The sequence below is a fragment of the Pollachius pollachius genome (genome assembly GCF_949987615.1).
Source record: "Pollachius pollachius genome assembly, chromosome: 2".
In the NCBI taxonomy this organism is placed as follows: Eukaryota; Metazoa; Chordata; class Actinopteri; order Gadiformes; family Gadidae; genus Pollachius; species Pollachius pollachius.
The window spans coordinates 23090552-23113281 of record NC_136935.1 but is presented as its reverse complement, the minus strand read 5'-3'; the positions used below and the strand labels follow the sequence as shown (position 1 = coordinate 23113281).

The 22730-nt window shown below is 43.2% G+C and overlaps 2 protein-coding genes across 2 annotated transcripts in view; one reads left to right on the top strand and one right to left on the bottom strand.

The window, feature by feature from the left end:
• The window catches only part of cdc5l (CDC5 cell division cycle 5-like (S. pombe)), a 29005-nt gene extending 8355 nt beyond the window's left edge, over positions 1–20650 (bottom strand). Inside the window, exons 1-13 of the mRNA XM_079758765.1 lie at positions 20459–20650; positions 19517–19620; positions 19002–19163; positions 17703–17830; positions 7065–7164; positions 6839–6965; positions 6187–6278; positions 5260–5404; positions 4743–4928; positions 4301–4449; positions 3958–4135; positions 3467–3631; positions 3265–3345 (exon numbers count right to left, since the gene is read on the bottom strand). Coding sequence (XP_079614891.1) covers positions 3265–3345; positions 3467–3631; positions 3958–4135; positions 4301–4449; positions 4743–4928; positions 5260–5404; positions 6187–6278; positions 6839–6965; positions 7065–7164; positions 17703–17830; positions 19002–19163; positions 19517–19620; positions 20459–20503 — 1662 coding nt within the window. The 5' untranslated portion in view covers positions 20504–20650. The remainder of the gene's footprint in view (positions 1–3264; positions 3346–3466; positions 3632–3957; positions 4136–4300; positions 4450–4742; positions 4929–5259; positions 5405–6186; positions 6279–6838; positions 6966–7064; positions 7165–17702; positions 17831–19001; positions 19164–19516; positions 19621–20458) is intronic.
• LOC307070461 (E3 SUMO-protein ligase ZBED1-like) lies at positions 13124–17083 on the top strand. The gene is made up of 4 exons (XM_079728933.1): positions 13124–14216; positions 14312–14369; positions 14488–15522; positions 15847–17083. The coding sequence occupies exons 3-4, from the start codon at positions 15240–15242 to the stop codon at positions 16854–16856; spliced, it is 1293 nt and encodes a 430-aa protein (XP_079585059.1). The 5' UTR covers positions 13124–14216; positions 14312–14369; positions 14488–15239; the 3' UTR covers positions 16857–17083.
• Positions 20651–22730: the final 2080 nt, after the last annotated feature.

The window sequence follows — 22730 nt, the reverse complement described above, 5'->3', positions numbered from 1 at the left end:
AACTAGTGGTAATAGAGTCACCGATTGACCTCTTTATGTCACTAGCAACAACAAACTCAGGCAGCCGCAGCATTCGAGAAGGATGTTTTCAGTAGACAGCTGTCAGTTCACTTCGGGTCCATGTAATTTCTCCGACGCTCCATTGTTCCGACCTCTCGGTCGTACGCGGACTCCTCCGGCAGTGGAGCAGTGGGAGGAGTCAAGCTGGAGGAGTCCGCATACGACCGAGAGGACGGAGCAATGGAGCGTCGGAGAAATGGACCCGAAGTGAACTGACAGCTGTCCCGCATACGGCAACAATCCCTTTCTCCTCTATGTCGCGTTTCAATATGGACTTCACAGAGTCAAAGCCAAAGTTCCTTTTCCCCAATTCCTTCTCCACCATGGCCGAGATAACCCTCACTACGGGTCTTTACTAGTTGCTGAAGTACCAGAGAGTCTGAGACCCTGACGCAGTCTTTAAGATTCATAATATCAAAGAATATCTCAGTCAGTTCGTCCGCGGCGCAATGAATGAATAAAGATCGTGCAAAAACATTTATTTTGACAGATGTGCCCGAAGTTACTACTTCACAACCTTGTTAATGACCAACATTTAGAAACGCATGTACTTTCGATTCAGCCTTGGGTGCAATCGAAGTGTTACACCTTTCCTGCTGTCGGCTCCCAGACCGTAGTCGAGGAGCACAGGAGAGACCTTCCCTCCAGGGCCGATGTTCTCTCGGGGGTAACACCCTTCACTTTGACCGGCAGTGGGTCTGCTTATAGGTCGGAATGAAGTGGCCACCGATTATTGACAGGCTGGGTACTTTATCCGTAGTTCCACTAACTTAACAGTACACGTTTGCACAAACACAAACAGACTCGTTCATTCACTAAACTGACACGGGCAACCGCTCGCTCTCCTCGCTCGTCCACTCACTCGCTGAGGTCACTCACACACACTGCCATTCTCGCGCACACACATACGCTACTTTCGTAACAGAAGCGTAGCGTGTACTGAATGCATGTCGATGGTGATACACTTCTTATAGGGGTAACTACATTGGCACGACACCGGCTTCCTTCATCTTCTTCGCAACTTTTTAAAATAAATTGCCGTCTCTCGTTTTCCGACGGCGACAACAACATGACTATCGTCTCCTTATACTTCCGGATCACGGCCCCCGGGAAAAATCTTGAGCATGCGCAGAACGCAAAATCCGATTCCATGCGATCCGATCCGTTACATGCACACTTAATTAGACTAACAATCGAATAATCAAGGTGTCTTAATTCGACTATAGCTGCGTTTCCATCCCCCTGCTTTTATGCGAATTTTGAAGTATCGAATCAGTAAACGGTGATGGAAACACCTACATTTGCATAAAAATCCTCTAATTCTTCTAAAATCCTCTAACAATTAATTTTATATCATATATACTTATGATATAGGATGTCTTTGTTTGTATATGCTTTAATTATACCGTGTCCTTTAATCCCTGATATAATGACACCTACTAAGTAGTTCCAGTCAAATTGACTGTTTCTTTCAAAACGAGAGCTGATAAATTGTGAAAAATGCATTAAACTGTAATCAGAATGCGCGGTTAAATGCTATAGATACAGATACCCTATGGTATCTGTGTTATAAACGCTGGGACGAATTTCGAATTATAAATATGTACAAGGTATCCTTTAAATACGTCCATGGAACAGATGGCCAATGTGAATAATAGATACGTGTGTGGACCGCTGAAGAGGTAAAACTTTTCCTTGCTCTCATCGAAGAAAAAAAACATTACAGCTATTGTAGATGAAAAACAACGCAATTCCATCATATATCAGGACCTAAGAGAGAGCATGTTATCAAAAGGATACGACAAGCCCTGGAATGTGTGTAGGTTCCCGCTCCAACCACTTGATGGAAACGCACCTAATTTGAATTTCTTTTTTGCAAACTTTTTAAAGATTCGCTTCACCTTTAGATGGAAACGTGACTAGTGAGTAACTCGATTCGATTAGATTATAGTCTGACTAAGGTGTATACATCTTAATAATCCAATCATAGTTGGACTAAGCCAATAATTCGACTTTCTTGAGTGTCATGTAAACGTACTGAATGAGACTAGTGCCGAATCACTGCCAGAGACCGCACTGCCAGTGAGTGACAGGAGGCGGGGCAATGTTCTCGCTGTAGCGCTGTGTGTTAAATCGCTGTCCAAGAGTAGAGAAGAAAGCGCTCTGATCAATTGCAAATATATCTATTTTGTGTGATTTTGCGGAAGAAAATGGTTGTTTTGCAGTTTTTAAAAACTCTTAAATAAATAGCCTTTATATGAACAAACTCTAAAAAAAAAATGCACCCAGAAATCATCTCAACTTGCCCAAATATAATTTTTAGTTGCCCCGGGCAAGCGGCCAACCCCTGTTGACTGCTTCCAATGTTGTGTTGGTCATACTACAGAATGATTTATTGCTTGTTTAGGGAATAGTACAGCAAATCTATTAAAAATAATAATAGTTGCAATCACAACATTGGTTGAAATCGTAATTAGATTATTTCCCCGAATCGTCAGGCCTATTTCAGAGCATTCTCCAATGCAAACACCAAACTGTATAAGCAGGGTTTCTGCAGGTTTCAACAAGGCACATTTGAGACTTTTTAAGACCTATTTCATCGCCATACTGGCAAAAGAAGTACAAAGGATATGAAGGAAAATCCAAGTCCGTAAATTACTTGCAAAGTAAAGAAAATGTATTCACATTCAACAGAACATGACTACACAGAACTGTGTGTAAGCAAGAGTTGAGAATAACTGTGATGCTTCATTAACCAAAAACGTAGATCCTACTCGACACATTGTAGACGACTTAAATGTCTGCAGTTGGTGGTTAATCTGTTTGTCGGCAGCTGTATGTCTGGACTGTCAGCAAGTCTAAAACATTGTGAAAACAGGTAAACAGATGTCTCAAACCAGCCCCACGACAAATTAATATAATCTGTGTTATAGGAGCCTTCAATGTAGTACTCTGAAAGACTAACCTATTGACAAAAACAACAAGATATGACACATACTAACTCAAGGTACGTTTGTGGAACTACAACAATCATGCTGACGTGAGGAATGCTTCCTCTGGTTCATATGGTCGTGCCACCACATGCACGCCATCGGGAACCAGAGAGCTTTTGAACCGTTATGGGTTGCAGGAGTCGTTTGGGCAGTGTGGGTGGGGAGCGGACTTTGATCGATCTATCCAACGTTGGGCGTGTTGGTCACTCACCTCTGTGGGTCTTGGCAAGTTCCTCCGCACCGGAGTGTGACGCAGCTTCAGCTCCTTCTCTCGCTCAAAATCCCGCACAGCCTGCCACACACGCACACACCCTTTGAAAAGCATTGTTCACACTTTCAAATCAAAATGTGTGCATCTTGCATGATTTCTTGAGTGTTTGACCATGTCCCAGTGCTCCTGAGGAGGTGACTACCTGCTTGCGGTTCTCCATGTCGCTAGCATCCTCAATGAACCCTGCAGGCGTCTCCGTGTCTTCCAGCCCACACTCTGCATTTTCCGGAAGCACAATCTCAAAGTCGTTCTTGGGAACAGGAAGTGACATCAGGCCTTGCTTCAGCTGCTGCAGGCTTTCCCTCAGCTGTGGGGAGAGAGGCACAGTATGGGAGACAGGGCTCACTTCTATACTGACCAACCAGGGCTACTCTTCCCTGAGTGGTTCAGGGTCACATTCAGGCCCAACACTGAGGCTAAGGGGCTTCGCTTCTCCACGGTTGAGGAAAACCCATTTCTTCTCTCTTCTGCACTCTGTACAAATCTCAGCTCCAGCACCTTTAAAACGTGTTTGTTGGGTGGCCATGGTTCTCCTAGCTTTAATTAGACTGAGGGCGGTGAGGGCGTGACCAGTTACCAGGTGGTGCTCATGTTCCTAATGAGATTGAGGGCGGTGAGGGCGTGGCCACGTACCAGGTGTTTGGCGTACGCAGGGTCCGCCAGCTGCTCCTCGCTGTTAATGTTGAGCTTGTCCCTCAAGGGCGTGCGGCTGGGGATGGTCCCGGGGGTGAGGGCCCCACGGGGGGTCAGGCCTCCTGCGGCTCCGGGTTGGGGGGTCAGGCTTTCCGACCCCTGGCTCTGACTTGGAGTTCTACAGGGGTGGGAACATGATGCAAGGTTATGGCTGCTCTGGGTTTACAACTCAAACCTTCTTAAAAATGCAGGTGAGACTAAAAGGCCAGGAACATAACTTGATGCACCAAGTTTCATAGGGCGTGACACAAAACATCCCATAATAATCCCTGAGACGGTGTACCTGAAAGGCGTGGTGATGACGGTGTTGGGCGTCTGCACCTGCTGGCGCTGAGGGGTAGAGCCGCTGAAGTCGCTCTGGTGCAGCGGCGTGTTCAGGCCCCCCTTCAGGGGCGTGTCTATGTTTGTCAGAGCCATCAGGTTCTGGGCCTCCTACACACACACACACCCACACCCACACACGGGTTTAGTGCGGAACCTGAGGTACATACGCACACTATTTGGACGGAAAGCAAAGACCTCAGCATGTTTACATGGGGGTTTGACATCAGCATGTGTACATGGGGGTTAGACCTCAGCATGTGTACATGGGGGTTTGACATCAGCATGTGTACATGGGGGTTAGACCTCAGCATGTGTACATGTGGGTTAGACCTCAGCATGTGTACATGTGGGTTAGACCTCAGCATGTGTACATGGGGTTAACGCCGGGAAGGAGGACTGACCTGCATGATCTTGTCCTGGGCGGCCGGCGTGCGGGGAGTGCGGAGGCCCTGGTTGTTGGTCAGGTTGTACTCCGAGAGGAGGGCAGAGGAGGCAGAGTTTCCGCTCTCGCTCTCCTCCGCGGCCTGGCGGGCCGCCTCGCTGGCCACACCCACCTTCACCACCTCCTCAAGCTCCGCGTCGCTGATCTGAGGCATTCAGATAGGGACTGGTCTTTACACTGCCTCTGGCCACGATCACCTTCTATACACTTTTTCATATACCAATTCCTATCGAACTTGCAGAGATAGCTGTACAGCACATTTAAAGAAAGTTATTTAAACCTTTAAAGATAAAATATATTTACAATGAAACACAGAAAAGACATTTGATATTAAGTCCCTAAAAGCACATTGCGGTTTCAGGGAATAAATAAATAACTGATAGGGGGGGAATTAATCCTCCCAATGGTCAAGCATGCATTGATACTATTCTATGGTTGATCCATAGAGTTCTATATAGGAGTTCCATCATGTCTACCTGCGGGGCCGGCAGCACCAGCTTAGAGCGCTTCTTGGTGAACTCGGCCACCCCGCTGGTCTGGATGATGGCAGATGGCAGGTCGTTCTCCTTCTTCTTCTTGATCTTTTGCTTGTCCTTCTTCCTGTCCCGCTCCTCGCGCTCACTGCACACAAACAGCTTTAGTCCTTGCATAATGGTTTCTTTATCCTCTATTTAGCCTCAGTTTTTTTAGCTCAATGTTTTGCATGTTTTGTTAAGTGTGGGTGTAAATCTAAATTTATTTGTAAAGCACATTTAAAAAACAACAGTTGACCAAAGTGCTAAAAAAAATAAGGATTTAAAAAAAAAACAATAAAACAAGTAGCAATCATACATTTGAGACGACGATAACAGTAACAATAGTAATAATAATAATGACAGTAATAATGATAATGTTGGCTAGACGAGTGTGTAAAGTTGGTCTGTATGGGGGGAGAATGGGTACTGTTAGTATGTGTGGGGACAGTGTGTAAAGTTTACAGTTGGTCTGTGTGAGGACAGTGTGTGTAAAGTGTACAGTGGGTCTGTTTTGGGACAGAGTGTGTTAAGTGTACAGTGTGGATCCGTGTGGGACAGTGTGTACGGTGTGGATCCGTGTGGGACAGTGTGGATCCGTGTGGGACAGAGTGTGTACAGTGTGGATCCGTGTGGGACAGAGTGTGTATAGTGTGGATCCGTGTGGGACAGAGTGTGTACAGTGTGGATCCGTGTGGGACAGAGTGTGTACAGTGTGGATCCGTGTGGGACAGAGTGTGTACGGTGTGGATCCGTGTGGGACAGAGTGTGTACGGTGTGGATACGTGTGGGACAGAGTGTGTGCAGTGTGGATCCGTGTGGGACAGAGTGTGTACGGTGTGGATACGTGTGGGACAGAGTGTGTGCAGTGTGGATCCGTGTGGAACTGACTTGCGTAGCTCTCCCTCCAGGTGCTGCTGGCGAAGCCTTTTAAAGTTTGGCTCCAGCGCATTGTACTCCTCCATGCTGGTGTCGTAGAAGCCCTACAGAGGGAAACATAAGCCAGCATTAAAAAGACAGCTTGTTTATCCACACTGTGGATCCAAAACTACTTCTACCGCTCTTCTACATGTTGAAATTTGACCAGTCGATCTAATCGTGTTCATCGTTTTGAGTAAATAGTTGTGATAAAACAGGAGCATGCTAGACCTGTTCCACTGTATCTCCTTGTTTTAATAGAAAGGAGCCCAGTGTGCACTATTATAGCCAGGGGGCTAGAGATGTTAGAATAATTCATACTGCAAGTTTAATATCCGAAAAAGCTCTAGGAGGAAAAAACAAAGCGGTCATCAAGACCAGGCTTCACTTCCAATTAACCATCGGAATAAATGGCCATCACCTGGAGAGCTGTAAAGACACCAGCTGTGGAGACCTGGGCGGGGTCCTGATGTATAAAATGACCCGGGCAGGGACCTGAAGGTTTTTAAAATGACCCGGGCAGGGTCCTGATGGTGTATAAAATGACCTGCTAGGTCCTGAAGGTGTTTAAAATGCTGTGGTGACCCAGGCAGATTTCTGATGGTGTTTAAAATGCTGTGGTAACCTGGGCGGGTTTCTTCTGAAAGGGGATTTCGGCGTTGTAGTCGACCCCCCTCTTCTTCTTCCTCTTCTTCTGGACATCTATGCCTGCCGCCCTCAGCTCCCGGCGTTTCTGAAGTGCAGCCAGACGCCTGGGGGGAGGAACAACAACAGAGCAGTGGTGATGAGGCCCGTCAGACACCAGAGCCACTGGACTCCACAGCGTGTGGCGGGGGGCTTTAGGAGGTTACCTGGCCTCCTCCAGCTGCTTCTCCCTGGCCTTCCTCTTGGCCTTTTTACCCTGGGTGTTGGCTAGCCTGGCCCGGGCTTCTGACAGCATCTCCAGCTCATCTGGGTTCATACAAACAATACAGTTAGAATGCACCTCAGAAAGGTTCAACACAAAACAATGTCTTCAAAGAGCATCCACAGAACCAATGAACGCAAGTCGGGGGCCTGATGTTTATGGTGATCGTCTGTTGCTCGCTCTGAAGGTCGTATTACATAACATGCAGTTTGTATTACTGTCTGGTTCCAGGCAGTGTTCATTTAGTTTACGAATATAGTTGACGTCAGTTTTCTTCAACGACATGCTTACACTGACGAAAATGAGATGATAACCAAACAAAAATCAATTTATGATGACAAAACTACTACCAAATATATTTACACTTTCATCACGTATAAAAATGTGACGAAAATGTTAGCGGGACGATTTCGGAAGAGATTCAGATTCAGAACTAATCTCTTTGTTTAGGGACGTTAGACTGATCATTCCACATGCATGTTTTTTTTTTTTCAAGCTAATTTATTTTTCGCTAAACTTGAAATACAATACAAGCTGAAAGAAACTACTGCTGCCCTTTAAGCACTGTGCTGTCCTGTAACGTTACTAGAGCTCTGTGCTGTCCTGTAACGTTACTAGAGCTCCGTGCTGTCCTGTAACCTTACTAGACTATACAGTAACCTTACTATACAATAACATTATGACAGGAGAAAGGACCAGTAATGTAGTATAGAGCCAACCTGGAGGTGTGTGTTAGAGTATGAGTGAAAGCCGAGAATGGATGAGAGACAGAACAATATGACCACCACCCCCCCCCAACCCTTATTCTACCTCACAGATACAGAAGACCTCTGACAACGATGGGCCACTGAGGGCAAATAAAGCTAGTGCATCCCAGAACAACAGACCAAGGAGGAGGATGCCATAGCAAAATTGATGGATACACAAGATAACCAGTCACAACGATAAAAGTCGTTGTTTTAATGATTGATACAGCTGATAGGAATCCATAATATCAGGTTAATAGACGTTTCCTCTAGGGTGGGGGAGAACTACGGTGAAAGTGAATCGTTCGCACTAGTAACACTGTAATACTGGTTAAACATCTGCTTACTTGATTATTTACACAATTCAATTTCCCCTGTAACTTAAGTTTGGTAACCTTTATCCCAATTTAACTATGCATGGTTTAGGGGTGTGAACATTACAATGTGAAATGATTTGCTCCCCCTTAACCCTAGCTTGAGTTTAAATGTAAACTGGTTTTGGTAAATGCCATCACCTAAATGGTAACTTTTCTTGCCTTTTTTCTCATTCCTTAAGGTTTCCCAAAGCTGGTGACCAGCAAAGAATTTGGGAAGTCGCTCTTAAAAGAGAGGGTTTTGCTGCCAGTGACGATACCCTGCTCTGCAGTAAACATTTCAAGCCAGAGCATTTTGACCGGACTGGTCAAACTGTCAGGACCAGACTTGGTGTTGTCCCATCCATCTTTGCCTTCCCTGCTCAGCTTCTAAAAGTAGGTATACTATTTAGGCTTTCTTGTATGTCAGTGAAACTTATTGATTAATTATGTTATTTCACTAAAGTCAACAGCCAGCACTGACCACCTCGAATTCAAGGTGAGCCAAGGAGAGCCTTCCAATGGACATCCCTCAATATGCCCCTGCAGCTCTGCCTCAGTCTCAGCTTGTTGTGAGTAGGGTTGAAAAATTATTTACGCCCCCTACATGCACTGTGCATTCCTCCATCACATGGGGTCGGGGGGGGTGACATTTTACTTGAATAGATGGGATCAGACAGATGAGTAATACTTTCCTCAACATTAATTTTTTTGTTGTTCAGTGACATTATTAATTGTTCATAAAATAATCAAAACTTGATAAATCTGTTCAAATGTAAGTTTTTTTTTATTTTTTTTTAAAATTGTATTATTTTGCTTTTATGTCTGCCTATGACAAGATTGTTAACATTTCAGGGTTAAACATTTCCTAGTTGAATTCAACTCCAAAAGTATTATTTTAACATGTGTTGGGGTTATTTCATTTTCATTCATTTCATTATTCGAGTAGTAATAAATACTTTCACATACAATGGGGAGTTTGAGCCAACAGAAATAACACTTGGAGTTAGAAAAGACAGCAGGTGTTTTTTCCTCCCTTTTACTAGGACCACACCTATGCTCTGTCCAGTTGCCCTTTTGCTCTAAAGGAGGGGTACATTAAGGCAAGGGACAATGTAATCAGACTGCAGAGGGCAAAGAGGAATACAAGGAAGCGTGAACTGAGGGCAAAGAGTTTTTCGCAGCCTGTCATGTGTGCCGTGCCAGCCTGGTGACAGATGCTGTAGCTGTCCCATTTGACCAGAGCTACCATCTACTGGAACTTCGGAATAACGGTGGACTGATAATTCCTTCAAAAGGAACTGTAAAGGTCAGTAAAAACATCCATCAGCTCCTTTGTATACACAGCTAGCATGCTGCCCAGCAATGACCAACAGCCCAACCCATCCTCTCATACACAGTCACAGCTTCAACATCTTCTAATTCTCTTTTTGAAGGTGGCGAGAGCTGCGGAGAGGGCAATACGTCAACACTCTCCAGGGAAAGCCCCTGATGAGGTTGTTGTAGCCCACTTTGTCAGAGAGGAAATCGGGACAGAACGTCTTTGCGCTGGTGAGCCATGTCCAAAAAAAGCCAGTTTGGCATCGACAATCACCTGTCCCTCCTCCTGTCGCTGGTTGTGTCTGTCTTTATGCGAATACGGCTGCATCATATAGCCAAATTAACCACGCTTACCTGGCAGAGAGGAAATTCCCGAATAAAACTTGGAAAAACCATCCTGTTTCAAGGATTTTTATAACGTCAGTAGATATTCAGTGGTTTTATATATATATACAGTGGGGCAAAAAAGTATTTAGTCAGCCACCAATTGTGCAAGTTCTCCCACTGAAAAAGACGAGAGGCCTGTAATTTTCATCATAGGTAAACCTCAGCTATGAGAGACAAAATGAAAAAAAAAAATCCAGAAAATCACATTTTTTTTTACTTTTTAAGAATTTATTTGCAAATTTTGGTGGAAAATAAGTATTTGGTCACCTACAAACCAGCAAGATTTCTGGCTGTCACAGACCTGTAACTCCTTCTTTAAGAGGCTCATCTGTCCTCCACTCGTTACCTGTATTAATGGCACCTGTTTGAACTCCTTATCAGTATAAAAGACACCTGTCCACAACCTCAAACATTCACACTCCAAACTCCACTATGGCCAAGACCAAAGAGCTGTCAAAGGACACCAGAAACACAATTGAAGACCTGCACCAGGCTGGGAAGTCTGAATCTGCAATAGGTAAGCAGCTTGGTGTGAAGAAATCAACTGTGGGAGCAATTATTAGGAAATGGAATACATACAAGACCACTGAAAATCTCCCTCGATCTGGGGCTCCGCGCAAGATCTCACCCTGTGGCGTCAAAATGATCACAAGAACGGTGAACAAAAATCCCAGAACCACACGGGGGGACCTAGTGAATGACCTCCAGAGAGCTGGGACCAAAGTAACAAAGGCTACCATCACTAACACACTACGCCGCCAGGGACTCAAATCCTGCAGTGCCAGACGTGTCCCCCTGCTAAAGCCACTGCATGTCCGGGCCCGTTTGAAGTTTGCTAGAGACCATTTGGATGATCCAGAACAGGATTGGGAGAATGTCATATGGTCAGATTAAACCAAAATAGAACTTTTTGGTAAAAACTCAACTCGTCGTGTTTGGAGGAGAAAGAATGCTGAGTTGCATCCAAAGAACACCATACCTACAGTGAAGCATGGGGGTGGAAACATCATGCTTTGGGGCTGTTTTTCTGCCAAGGGACCAGGACGTCTGATCCGTGTGACGGAAAGAATGAATGGGGCCATGTATCGTGAGATTTTGAGTGAAAACCTCCTTCCATCAGCAAGGGCACTGAAGATGAAACGTGACTGGGTCTTTCAGCATGACAATGACCCCAAACACACCGCCCGGGCAACGAAGGAGTGGCTTCGTAAGAAGCATTTCAAGGTCGTGGAGTGGCCTAGCCAGTCTCCAGATCTCAACCCCATAGAAAATCTTTGGAGGGACTTAAAAGTCTGTGTTGTCCAGCAAAAACATCACTGCTCTAGAGGAGATCTGCATGGAGGAATGGGCCAAAATACCAGCAGCAGTGTGTGAAAACCTTGTAAAGACTTACAGAAAACGTTTGACCTCTGTCATGCCAACAAAGGGCATGTAACAAAGTATTGAGATGACCTTTTGTTATTGACCAAATACTTATTTTCCACCATAATTTGCAAATAAATTCATTAAAAATCAGACAGTGATTTTCTAGATTTTTTTTTTTTTCATTTTGTCTCTCATAGATGAGGTATACCTATGATGCAAATTACAGGCCTCGCTCATCTTTTTAAGTGGGAGAACTTGCACAATTGGTGGCTGACTAAATACATTTTTGCCCCACTGTGTGTGTGTGTGTGTGTGTGTGTGTGTGTGTGTGTGTGTGTGTGTGTGTGTGTGTGTGTGTGTGTGTATGCAGTGTTGGTAATAGCGCCGTTTAAAAGAACGCCGTTAGGTAACGCCGTCATGTTTCATGGTAGCCAATCGGAGCCAGTGTTTTTACACACAAGCCAGGACACGCGCGCCACAAACACGCAAACCAAACAGATTTCACGAAGCAGCAGAAATGGCGAGTCCGGAGCAATCCGATGAAAGTTGGCATTTTCTGTAGTATTCGGCAGATGTTCCACAGCCTTTGCAACCAAGCAAATTGAAATTCAGGCCCAATCCACACTACGGGTAAATGTAAAAACGCACATCCGCAATGAAAATGATCTCCGTCCACACTAAAGTTTTCGGAATGTTTTGCATCCATGTTCCACACTGAAATTATTTTGATAAACAGTTGTCATGGTTACGTAACTCTGCCACGCCTCTCTGTTTAGAATACAGGCGCGCGATCAGCTGATATTTACAGTTGGTCAGCTGGTTAATCATTTTCGACCCGGTCTTGTCCAGAAACGCGGCTCCAAGTACGGTTTGAACTTTCGACTTTCATCACTGAAGAACATCAAGTACAGCGCTCGCCTCCGGCGTTGGAGCAACGAATATGTTTGAGCCAATATGTCGAGTTGTTTCTGGAGATTTGTTAGTACATTGTACATTGCAAATGATGAGAGATCATCAATTGTATTTCACCTGCCATTTTTTTGATGATCGTCTCGGTTTCGAGAGCAAGCTTGTGGCAGTGTCATGGCAACCGAACATCATCGTTTCTGAAAGCCTCCGTCTACCCTGTCCACACTACAATGCGAATCCAGCGTTTTCACATTTATATTTATGCGTTTGTAGATTTACCCGGGTTAGTGTGGACGGGGCATCAGCTAAATAAAAGCGAATTGAGCTGCCAAATCACGAAGTCATTCACTTTCTATGGGCAAGAGCGACCAAAGCGACACAAGCGTCAAACGCTACCAGCGGCAAAAGGTGAGCGACCAGCGCGACCAAATAAAGTTGAAGACGGCTGAATTTTATTCAAATTACTATGACGTGTTTCAGCGGCAAAACACTGACAGCCAATCGGAATGTAGACGCTCTTCGCTTGCGTGGATCCCAGGGAACACCGAACACCGGCACTTTGGTTCCTACCTACTTTTTATGCCTCCTAAGTATGTATCATTATTATTTTCAATAAAAAGAGGGCTATATTTATAAGTAGATAAATATCCTAGCTAACTAATATTTTTATATTTTAAGACCTTCCTGAGCACAGACTGGTGTTGGATGTGAAGACCAGATGGAATACATTGTTCCTGATGGTTGAGAAGATCAATGGAAAGAGAAGATCAATGGAAAGAGATAGGTAAGGCTTATTTTTTTTTAATATATACATGTTTAGAGCAATACACTTTATAGGCTAGACTACTGTACAAAAGGCTGTTTGTGTGTTGTATGTGTTGGCTGTTTGTTTTCTTTCAGACTGGAAAGAATCACAGACCAGGACCTTCATAAGGCAGAGGACTTTGTTGGTATAATGAAAGTCCTGTACACGTCAACTCTTTGTGTTTCTGCGGAGCATACCCCAACTTGCAGCCAGATTTTGCCAATCATGCAGAACCTGGAAGCCCACTTCAAAGTTGGGGATGGTGAGGACTCCTTCTCTGCCACTGTCAAGAGAAAGGTCTGGGATGACCTCTCTAAGCGGTACAAAGTAAGTTCAGGGTGTCCGTGGATCCAACACTAGTAATAAATAGTAATGGTTAAATTGACTAGAATTACCCCTACCTAATTGAGTTTGACTTCAATTTGACTTATATGTCTTATAATTTGCTCTAACAGGAGCCGAAGATCCGGGCGTTCCTGGAAGAGGCCACCGCTATGGATCGACGGTTTAAAGCTAAAGTCCAGGATGTTGCCGTGTGGGCAAGGCTTGAGGAAGAGGCTTGCTTGCGGTTGCAGAACCAGAGACAGCATAAATGATTGTCCAACACTACACCAAGGTTTTTGGCAGTTGGAGAAGGAGATACAGCGATGTTCTCAACAGTGACCAGTAAGTCCATGTGTGGGCAATCTTTCCCTGGTATTAGGAAGAGCTCAGTCTTGTTGAGGTTAAGCCCCAGGTGATGGGCAGTTGTCCAGGTGCTGACTTCTGCCAGACATTCAGATATGCGTGTTGCAATCAGGGCTTTGTCAGATGAGGGAAAAGAGAGAAATAGCTGAGTGTCGTCAGCATAGCAGTGATAGGAAAAGCCGTGGGATGTAATTACAGAGCCCAGAGATCTGGTGTAGAGACTAAGTGCTAATAATAACATAATAAACATGTTTATTGTGAGATATAGGACTTTTATAAGCACTTGTTAACTATTTATTGATTGCTTGATAACATTAATAATAGTCTTATGAGTTTATTTTAGTTGTTAATAAACGCATTACAAACCCATTTATTGAGTCTTACTAACGCACATCTTGAGTGAGTGTGATCTGTTTTGTGAGTCATATCAGATCCTTTAAAAAAAGACAGGAACAAGCACAGAAAACATGGATAAGAGGGAGAGGTCCGAACTGGAGGATGACTCTTCTGGCAAGTTTAATAATGTAATGGTATAGTAACGTTAACTTGTTCTAGCTAGCCAACTGTTTGGTAGCGAACTTTTTTGGCTAACATTACTTCTGAAATTACTTTCTTTCAGAGGCTATGGCGTACTACATTTGAGCTCACGTTTAGCTTATGCTATCATTTGAAACTAGGTAACCAAATGTATCTAATTCTTACAGTTGTGTCATGAATCCATGTCTAAATGGCTTAATTGTAACCTACCTGCTAATTGTCTACTGTGGTCAATGTTCTTTGTGTTTCTTTTAACAGTAACAAGAAAGACCAGCCAGAGAAAACCTCAACAATCCCCCGAGGTAGGGCTGGGCGATATGACGATACATATCGTGTGACGAAATAAAAACGTTTATCGTTTCATATGATGCTCTATCGTTTATATCGTCTTGCCGCAAATCACACTCTTTACGGTAAAAAAAACATGGAGGAGAGTGAACGTGACAATTCTGAACAGGAGAAGGACTCCGACGACCAGCCAAGACAAAGTAAGCTTGTACCTAAAAGAGGGGCTACTTCTATCGCATGGACATGGTTTGGGTTTGAAAAGTCGGAAACGGACCAGAAAAACGTACTTTGTAAAGTATACCGCAAACCGGTCCCCTCACCAGACTCAAACAATACCAACCTAATTTACCACCTAAGAAAGAATCACGACAAACAGTAGGGAGACACTCTACGGATGAAATCCAAAAAAATAGTCGAGTGCTCAAAACAAACCCCAGACCGTGCAAGAAGCTTTTGCCTGCGGCACACCATATGACAAAGATTCCCGACGATGGAAGGAGATAACGGCTGACATTGCAATTTACATCTGCAAAGACATGGCCCCAATTTACACGGTCGAGAAACAGCGGTTTCGTGAGTTGGTGCGAACACTCGACCCAAGGTACACAATGCCAAGCCGAAAATACTTCACTCGAGTCCAGTTGCCTCATTTATATCAAGAGTGTCAGGCCTAAGTAGAGGAGGAAATCCACAAGTTATTGTACTAAGCTATAACAACAGATATGTGGTCGAGCCGAACAACACATCCCTATAGGAGCCTGACGATACACTTTGTTCGAGACTGGACACTCTGCAGTCTGTGTTTACAGACAAGCTATTTCCCAGATGACCACACGGGAGAAATTATAGCCAGAGGTCTCAGGGAAGCTCTTGAGTCGTGGGGACTGCGTGAGGATCACCTAGTCTGTGTCAGCACGGATAACGCCACAAACAACATCCTTGAACTTCGGCTGAATGACTGGACACGCTTACAATGTTTTGGTCACCGTCTTCATCTAGCCATTGGTGAGTGTCTAAAACAATGTAAAAATATATTTCAGCAAGAATAAGAATTTTTATAGTAACAGCCATACATGGTAAAATATGTCTGCAATTGAGTTTTTGAGCATTTAAAAGCCAGTTTAAAAGCTTAAAATCCAGAATACTCCCCGACTTTGTAAACAATCAAGCCATGATTTTTCCCACCCCTTAGTGCACACCTCTATAAAATACAGTAACAATAAAATATAAATTTTAAATTAAAATTAATAGAAAATATAATATGTGTTACCTGTCCTGTAAAGTGTAATGTATAAATCTATATATTTCTTTTCTCCTAAATTTACACAGAGCGAAGTGTGAAACTACCCCAAGTGGAACGAATAGTTGGCGTCTGCAAGAAGGTGGTGAGTGCCTTCTCTAACTCATGGAAGAGAAGACGTGAACTGGCCAAGGCTCAAGCAGAACTGGGCTTGCCTCCTCATCCGCTGATCACAGACAACCCTACCAGGTGGGGCTCTCTGCAACAAATGATTGAGAGGGTCATAGAGCAGGAGAAAGCTCTCTCACAGGTCCTCCGTGCCGACAAGAAAACGCGACATCTGGTCCTAACTTGGCAGGACTTGGATGTTCTGGAGTCCATGAACAAGGCATTGAGTCCTCTCATGGAGTTTACGGATGCCTTGTCTGGGGAGCTGTACACAAGTGTTTCCTACTTGAAACCGGTCCTCCATCTTTTTAATAACCAGATACTCAAGCCTCAGGATGACGACACTCATCTCACCACGACCATCATAGAGGGCATTCTAAACTACTTAAATGAGAAGTATGATGACCAGACCACCGAGGAGCTGCTTGACATGGCTTCTCTTGTTGAACCTCAGTTCAAAACCACATACATTAAAGAAGAGAGGGTGGACTACATGAAGGCAAAAGCTGCTGCAGAACTGGAGAGCCTGGTGGCTGAAGAGGCAGCCTCCCTTCCATCAGCTGCAGCTGCTAGAGATGAGCCAGAGGTTCCTGCTAAGAGGCAAAAGAAGAGTTTGAGCAGCTACTTTAAAAAAGCAGCAAAGCAAAGCCAAACGGCCCCTCAGTCAAGCAGAGAGTCCATTGAAAAGGAGCTCAACCTCTATCTCCAACTGGAGGCTGGTCCAGAGACAAACCCACTGGAATGGTGGAGGCAGCATGAGGCACATTTCCCACTAGTGGCCAAGCTAGCAAATAAATACTTGTGCATCCCTGCCACAAGTGCCCCATCAGAGCGGGCGTTCAGTACAAGTGGGAAGATTGTGACATGTCAGAGGACATCCCTTAAACCAGAAAGAGTTGACCAGCTTGTATTACTGGCTCTCAACCTGTAAAACTAACTCCCTGAGATTTGGCATTTTGAAGCATTGTTGCACTTTGGTTGTTTTCATAGAATGCTGCTAATTTAAACTTGAAGGAGTGTTTTGTTTACTTGTTATATTCTATATATTTATATTGTGAGCCTTATTTTGCTGCTATAGTTTAAACTTGAAAGTGTTCCATGTTTACATTTCAAATTTTATATACCAATATTTATGTTAGGCCTGTATTCATTTTTGTTTGCCGCTACAATACAAAGTTCTACTGTTTAAGACTATTGGTATGGTTGGTTTTAATATTTTTGAAAACCAACCAAAAAAGTGTTTTCGATTTACCTTTTTATATTTATACATTCATATTTTATATTTTGTTGCATGCATAATTTGCACAAAGGTTCTAAATAAAAGGAGAAAAATAATCATGAGTAAGTTATCTTTATTTGTAGAGTATATAATTCAAAATGTAATGCGAAATAGGCCTTTCCATGTGGTCATTTTATATAAACTATTTATTTTTCATTGAATTTACAGAAATTGTGCTATATCGTGATATATATCGTTATTGGGATATGAATGACCTATATCGGGATATGATATTTTGGTCATATCGCCCAGCCCTAGACACAACAGATAAACATCGGCCACTGCCATCGTTGAATGTCATCTTATTTCCCGAAAGGCCGATGGCAGTCAACAAATCGAATATCGGCCGTTACCGATGTTCGTCCGATAAATTGGTGCATCCCTACTTTACACTTATGATATTAAGTCAACTAAAACAAACAATTCAGATGACTAAAAATAAATCAGAACTTGCTGTCAAATGAACACTGGTTCAAGACAGTTTCTGGGTAGGCGCACCTTCATCCATGTCCACCGGGTCGGGTCGGGCGGGCTTCGTCTCAGGGTTGGGGTCAATCTCTCCTGGTTTTAATTTGCGGGGGTCATCGCCGCCCTCCTCCTCATTATCCCTCTGGGCAGCTTTGTCTCTGGAAATTAAACAAAAAACACCTCAATCCTTTACACTCACCCACCCCACAAAGGGAATACATGATCATACAAATAAAACAGACAGGTGGGAGATCATGTTATGAGTTCTTTAGTTTTCAGGATTCAGGAAGGATTCACAAATGTATTTTGTGATTTATATATAAATTACTCTCTTCTCACAAATACATGTCAATGCACACACAAATGTGTCTTGTTTTAAATAAATGTAATATAAATCCATAAATATATGAATTAAAAAAATATTTGCAATTTTCATCAAAATGTATTTTGATGTAGTTACATTTATATAAAAACTGTTAAACTCGAATTTACAAGACGCTTTTCATTTGTGAACTTGTTTTCATTTGTGTGTGAACTGGTCTGTATTTATATGTGGATTTTTTGAGACTCTCCTGATGTGGCTGGATTCACAAATGCATTTTCTTCAACAAGGAACTATCTGTAGACAATCAGATGCCTCCCTCATTTTCAGCCAATCACATGACTGCAGTGACTGTGTTTTTACATTGTCGGTGCCATTTACTACTTTAACGGCACCGACAATCCCAAAACCCAGTCAAAACTAGATGGAAAAAGTGTGTAGTTCAGTTCTTTGCCACCTAGAGATTGTTACGTAGGATCATTCAAACAACCAATGTTATTTCCCATAGACATTTGACCGAGGGAACCGAGAGGCCCAGAGGCTGGACTCAGAAGTCGGAACTGCAGTCATGTGATTGACTGAAAACGAGGGAGGCATCTGATATGCTACAGAGAGTTCCTTGTTGAAAAAAATGCATTTGTGAATCCAGCCACCTTAGGAGCCTCAAAAATCCACATATAAATACAGTCCAGTTCACACACAAATGCAAACCAGTTCACAAAAGAAAAGCGTCTTGTTAATTCAAGTTTAACAGTTTGTATATAAATGTAACAACATCCAAATACATTTGATGAAAATTGCAATTTTTTTTAAATTATTATATATATGGATTTATACTACATTTATTTAAAACAAGACACATTTGTGTGTGGATCAGAAATGTATTTGTGAGAAGAGAGTAATTTATATATAAATCACAAAATAAATTTTTGAATCCTTCTCTGTGCATTCATTATTATTGAGACTGTTCTGACACCATAGTGGGAGGCCATGTTATAAGTTCTTACAGGAGGTATTCGTAGTGCTCCAGGCACTGGGCAGCGGTACGTCCGATGATGGGAGCGATGGTTCTCCACTGGGTGGGCATCAGCTTGGCCAGATGAAGCAGCTTCTCTTCCTCCTCTCTGGACCACTCGGTCTTCTTGATGCTGGGGTCCAGCCACTCATACCTACAGACAGGGTGGGAACAGGAAAACCACTGAGGAGACTGCATCGCCTCTCATTCTCTAGCCATTGTCGGTCTATCTTTTAATGTACTTATATTTATGCATGATATACTTTAGAGTTGAATGATGGAAAGTGATTTGTAGACTATTGATATCGTAATGTATTAAAGAACTCTCATTTGTATATTTAATATTTAATAACACAATCAATACCTTTTGTCTGCATGTCCATTGCCTTCTTATTAAACTACTTAACATACTGCCTATACCTCACATATAGACAGTTTTATAAATATTTGATTCTATGGTTGTTCTTATTAGCAAGAACACTGGTCAGATGTTTTACAGACACTCACCATCTGGCCTTACACTGCTTGGCCGACTTGCGGTGCAGCAGCGACGCGATACGGGACCACTGGTTCTTCCCGTACTTCATCACCGCTGCCTTCAGGATCTCATCCTGGACGGAAACACATTGACCGGTATTAGGTTTCATAGTTGACGTGCACAGGTTGGTGGTGTGTGAGGGAGCCAGGGGGGGTGTATATGGTTAGACACAATAAAAGTCAGGAACCACTTCTTGATAAAAACTATAATAGTTCATCATAAATCCCTTCCTCAATCGTACAAATAGGTTATGCATTCGTGCTTGGTACACAGTGACTACGAGCGGAAATCTAGCATCACGACCTTCTAGACCTTCTGTCCAGAAGTCAGTGAAGAATGAAGAGACTGAAGGCTTCATACCGATTGACAGAACGTCGCACCTACATTATAAACGTTGATTTAGTGAAACCAAAAGCATACCGATACAAAGAGGATGACCCAAGCGGTCGCAGAGCTTCCATATCGGTCTGTTTATCCCCATTAAATACATCTGATACAACTACCAGTTCACGGACAGTTAACCAGTTCCAGTTCATGGACAGATACCAGTTCATGGACAGATACCACTACCAGTTCATGAACACTGAACAGATACCACTACAAGTTAATGGACAGATACCACTACCAGTTTATGGACATATACCAGTTCATGGACCAGTAACACTGAGTTGGTATTGTTCTATCATCATCATGGAGATGAGGCTACTGGCGGCTTGTAGCTCCTTTAGATTCAGTCTGCATAATATTTGTTTAACTTAATTTCCATGCAGCTTTGTGCATTATATCTTGGTGTGACAAAGAAAAGTGTAATGGTGAAACTCAGCTAGCTCCATTGGCTTAATGAAGTTGTAGGTTTTAATGTGTTAGCTTAGTTAGCTTAGCGTTAGCTATGTGCTAGCCGTGTGACCCACCTCCGTGTTGCGCCACACGCCTCCTTTGATCATAATTCGCGGCATCTTGGCGGCGTGTTGTTCTCTTTCTTTAGGAAGAATCCGTTATTTATCTTAGATCAACACGTAGCTTCTTTTAAACGACCCGCAATCATAACATGAACTACACCGAAGAAGAACTAATGACGAAGTAACGAACGTGTTTCAACCGGAAACCGCCCACCGGAAATTATGTAATCAATTTCAAAGCTTTATTTGTCCAACATGTTGCCATATTAGAGAATTGTCTTTGATTGAAGGTCTGTTCTCTAATTGTGTGTACGTGGTGCTTGTGTATATGGAAGCATATATGTAGAAAAATTCAAATGGCAATGCAATCTGCAATTCAATAAGACATTACATTATGCAATTGACAATTCATTATGCAATTTAATAATGCAATTTGTAAATACGTTATTCAAAGTGTATTTTAATATGCAAAGTGACAATGAAATCCTCAATAAAATTTGCAAAAGTTATAACAATAAAAATAGAATAACATTTTGTCTAATTTATTGAGTTCCTTTATTCAAATTGTAAAGCTATAGCGTCCCCATGATTGCAATGCACTTCGCCACGCTCCGTGTGTTACGAAATTCAAATGACATTTAAATCCGCAAAACACTTTACAAAAGATTTTGCAAAATCGTTTTCAAAAGATTATGCAAAACGCTTTGCAAAAGATTTTGCCAATCAGCCAATCCCGTCTGGGAGGGAACTACGTCAGTTCCTCGTCAGACCAGCTGATCATCCACAACCTAGCATTGGCACTTTCTTTTCTTTGCATTGTGCCAGGTTTGACGTATAGTAATAACGTGAAAATGGCGGAAAAGACGGTGGCGGAGCTGCTGCGGGAGGCCGCTGGAGCTCTAGATGAGCAGCGGGATGCAGGATCCGTAACAGCGACCAACTACATGCCTGCACCGGAGAAGGGCGTGCAAATCGCGTGTGCCACTTTTCTGGTCGTATAGGCTACTTTACTGAAATAACTAGTCGGGCGTTATCTCCCTTGGACGATCTGTTGGTATGCTTTGTTGATCTGAATAAACGTGTCTAGATTGATACTGCCTTGCGTCACATTGATTCTCGAGCTCGCTGCTTTGCTTAGAGACGATCCAGAGCAAGAGACTACACCACATCAGGCGACCGAAATGATAGCGAAAGAGCGAATAAGATAATTTTTGGCTGGGTTGTAGGCAGTGGAGGGAAACACAACGTTAGGTTTTGAATAACTGGTGTAATAGCCTCTTCTTTTTGGAAACAAGACAAATACCATGGTCTATAATAACATGGACAGTCGGGTCACAAGTTGATCTGGCTGCCTCCTGCTCTTAGGAAGTCTAGTTGTGCTTTTTAGTACTGCAGATGATGACGTTTCTGTGGATCAAAGGCACAATGGAATGGAATCACTGCTTGAAATATTTCCCTCCAAAAATAGTATGAGTTCGAATCCCGTATTTATTATAAAAAAACACATCTTCCTGTCGTGTTCTTGAAGAAAGTAGTTCAATCCGGGTCGCTTTTAACTCACTTTATTTGTTAAAGTATTTCGGTATGGTAGCTATGAAGCAAAAGGAGGGAATTGTATTCAACACGCGTGGAGACAGATACCGCAGAGCTATGTTCCAGCCCCAGGGGCTTTCCCCGAGGCTCTCAACGGGTCTGCCATATGTCTCTGACCTCATCTGACTCCCGCTCCCCGTTTGTATCAAGTAGGCGTGGCCTATGTGAAGTAGGTGCGGCCTATGTGAAGTAGGTGCGGCCTATGTGACGTAGGCGTGGCCTATTTGACGTATTGGCTCCAGCTTCCTCACCTGTCTAAAGGTGCTGCCATCTGTGGCTGGAGTAGTTATTGCAGCTTATATGTTGGTCCTGCTCGCCTTGTGGCTATGTATAGTAATTACAGCTTATATGTTTGATCCTGCTTCCTTGTGGCTATGTGGAGGTAATGCAGCTTGTGTGTTCGATCCTGCTTCCTTGTGGCTATGTGGGGGCAGCTTATGTGCTTAAAATACGTAACATTCCATTTATTTTGACTTAAAATTTCCTCCAATTCGACTCCAAGTACGAATGAGATGGATATGTTCCTGACATTTTATTGAAAACAAATCAAAGAAGCATTGCAAGGACAGCTACGAGTCTTTTCCCGATTTCCAACCATGGACCTATTCCAACAGCTGCCGTAGCCACGACAACAAACGACGCATTCGGCTGATGGTCACCAGTTAACACGGTTGAACTGAAACACCGGTTT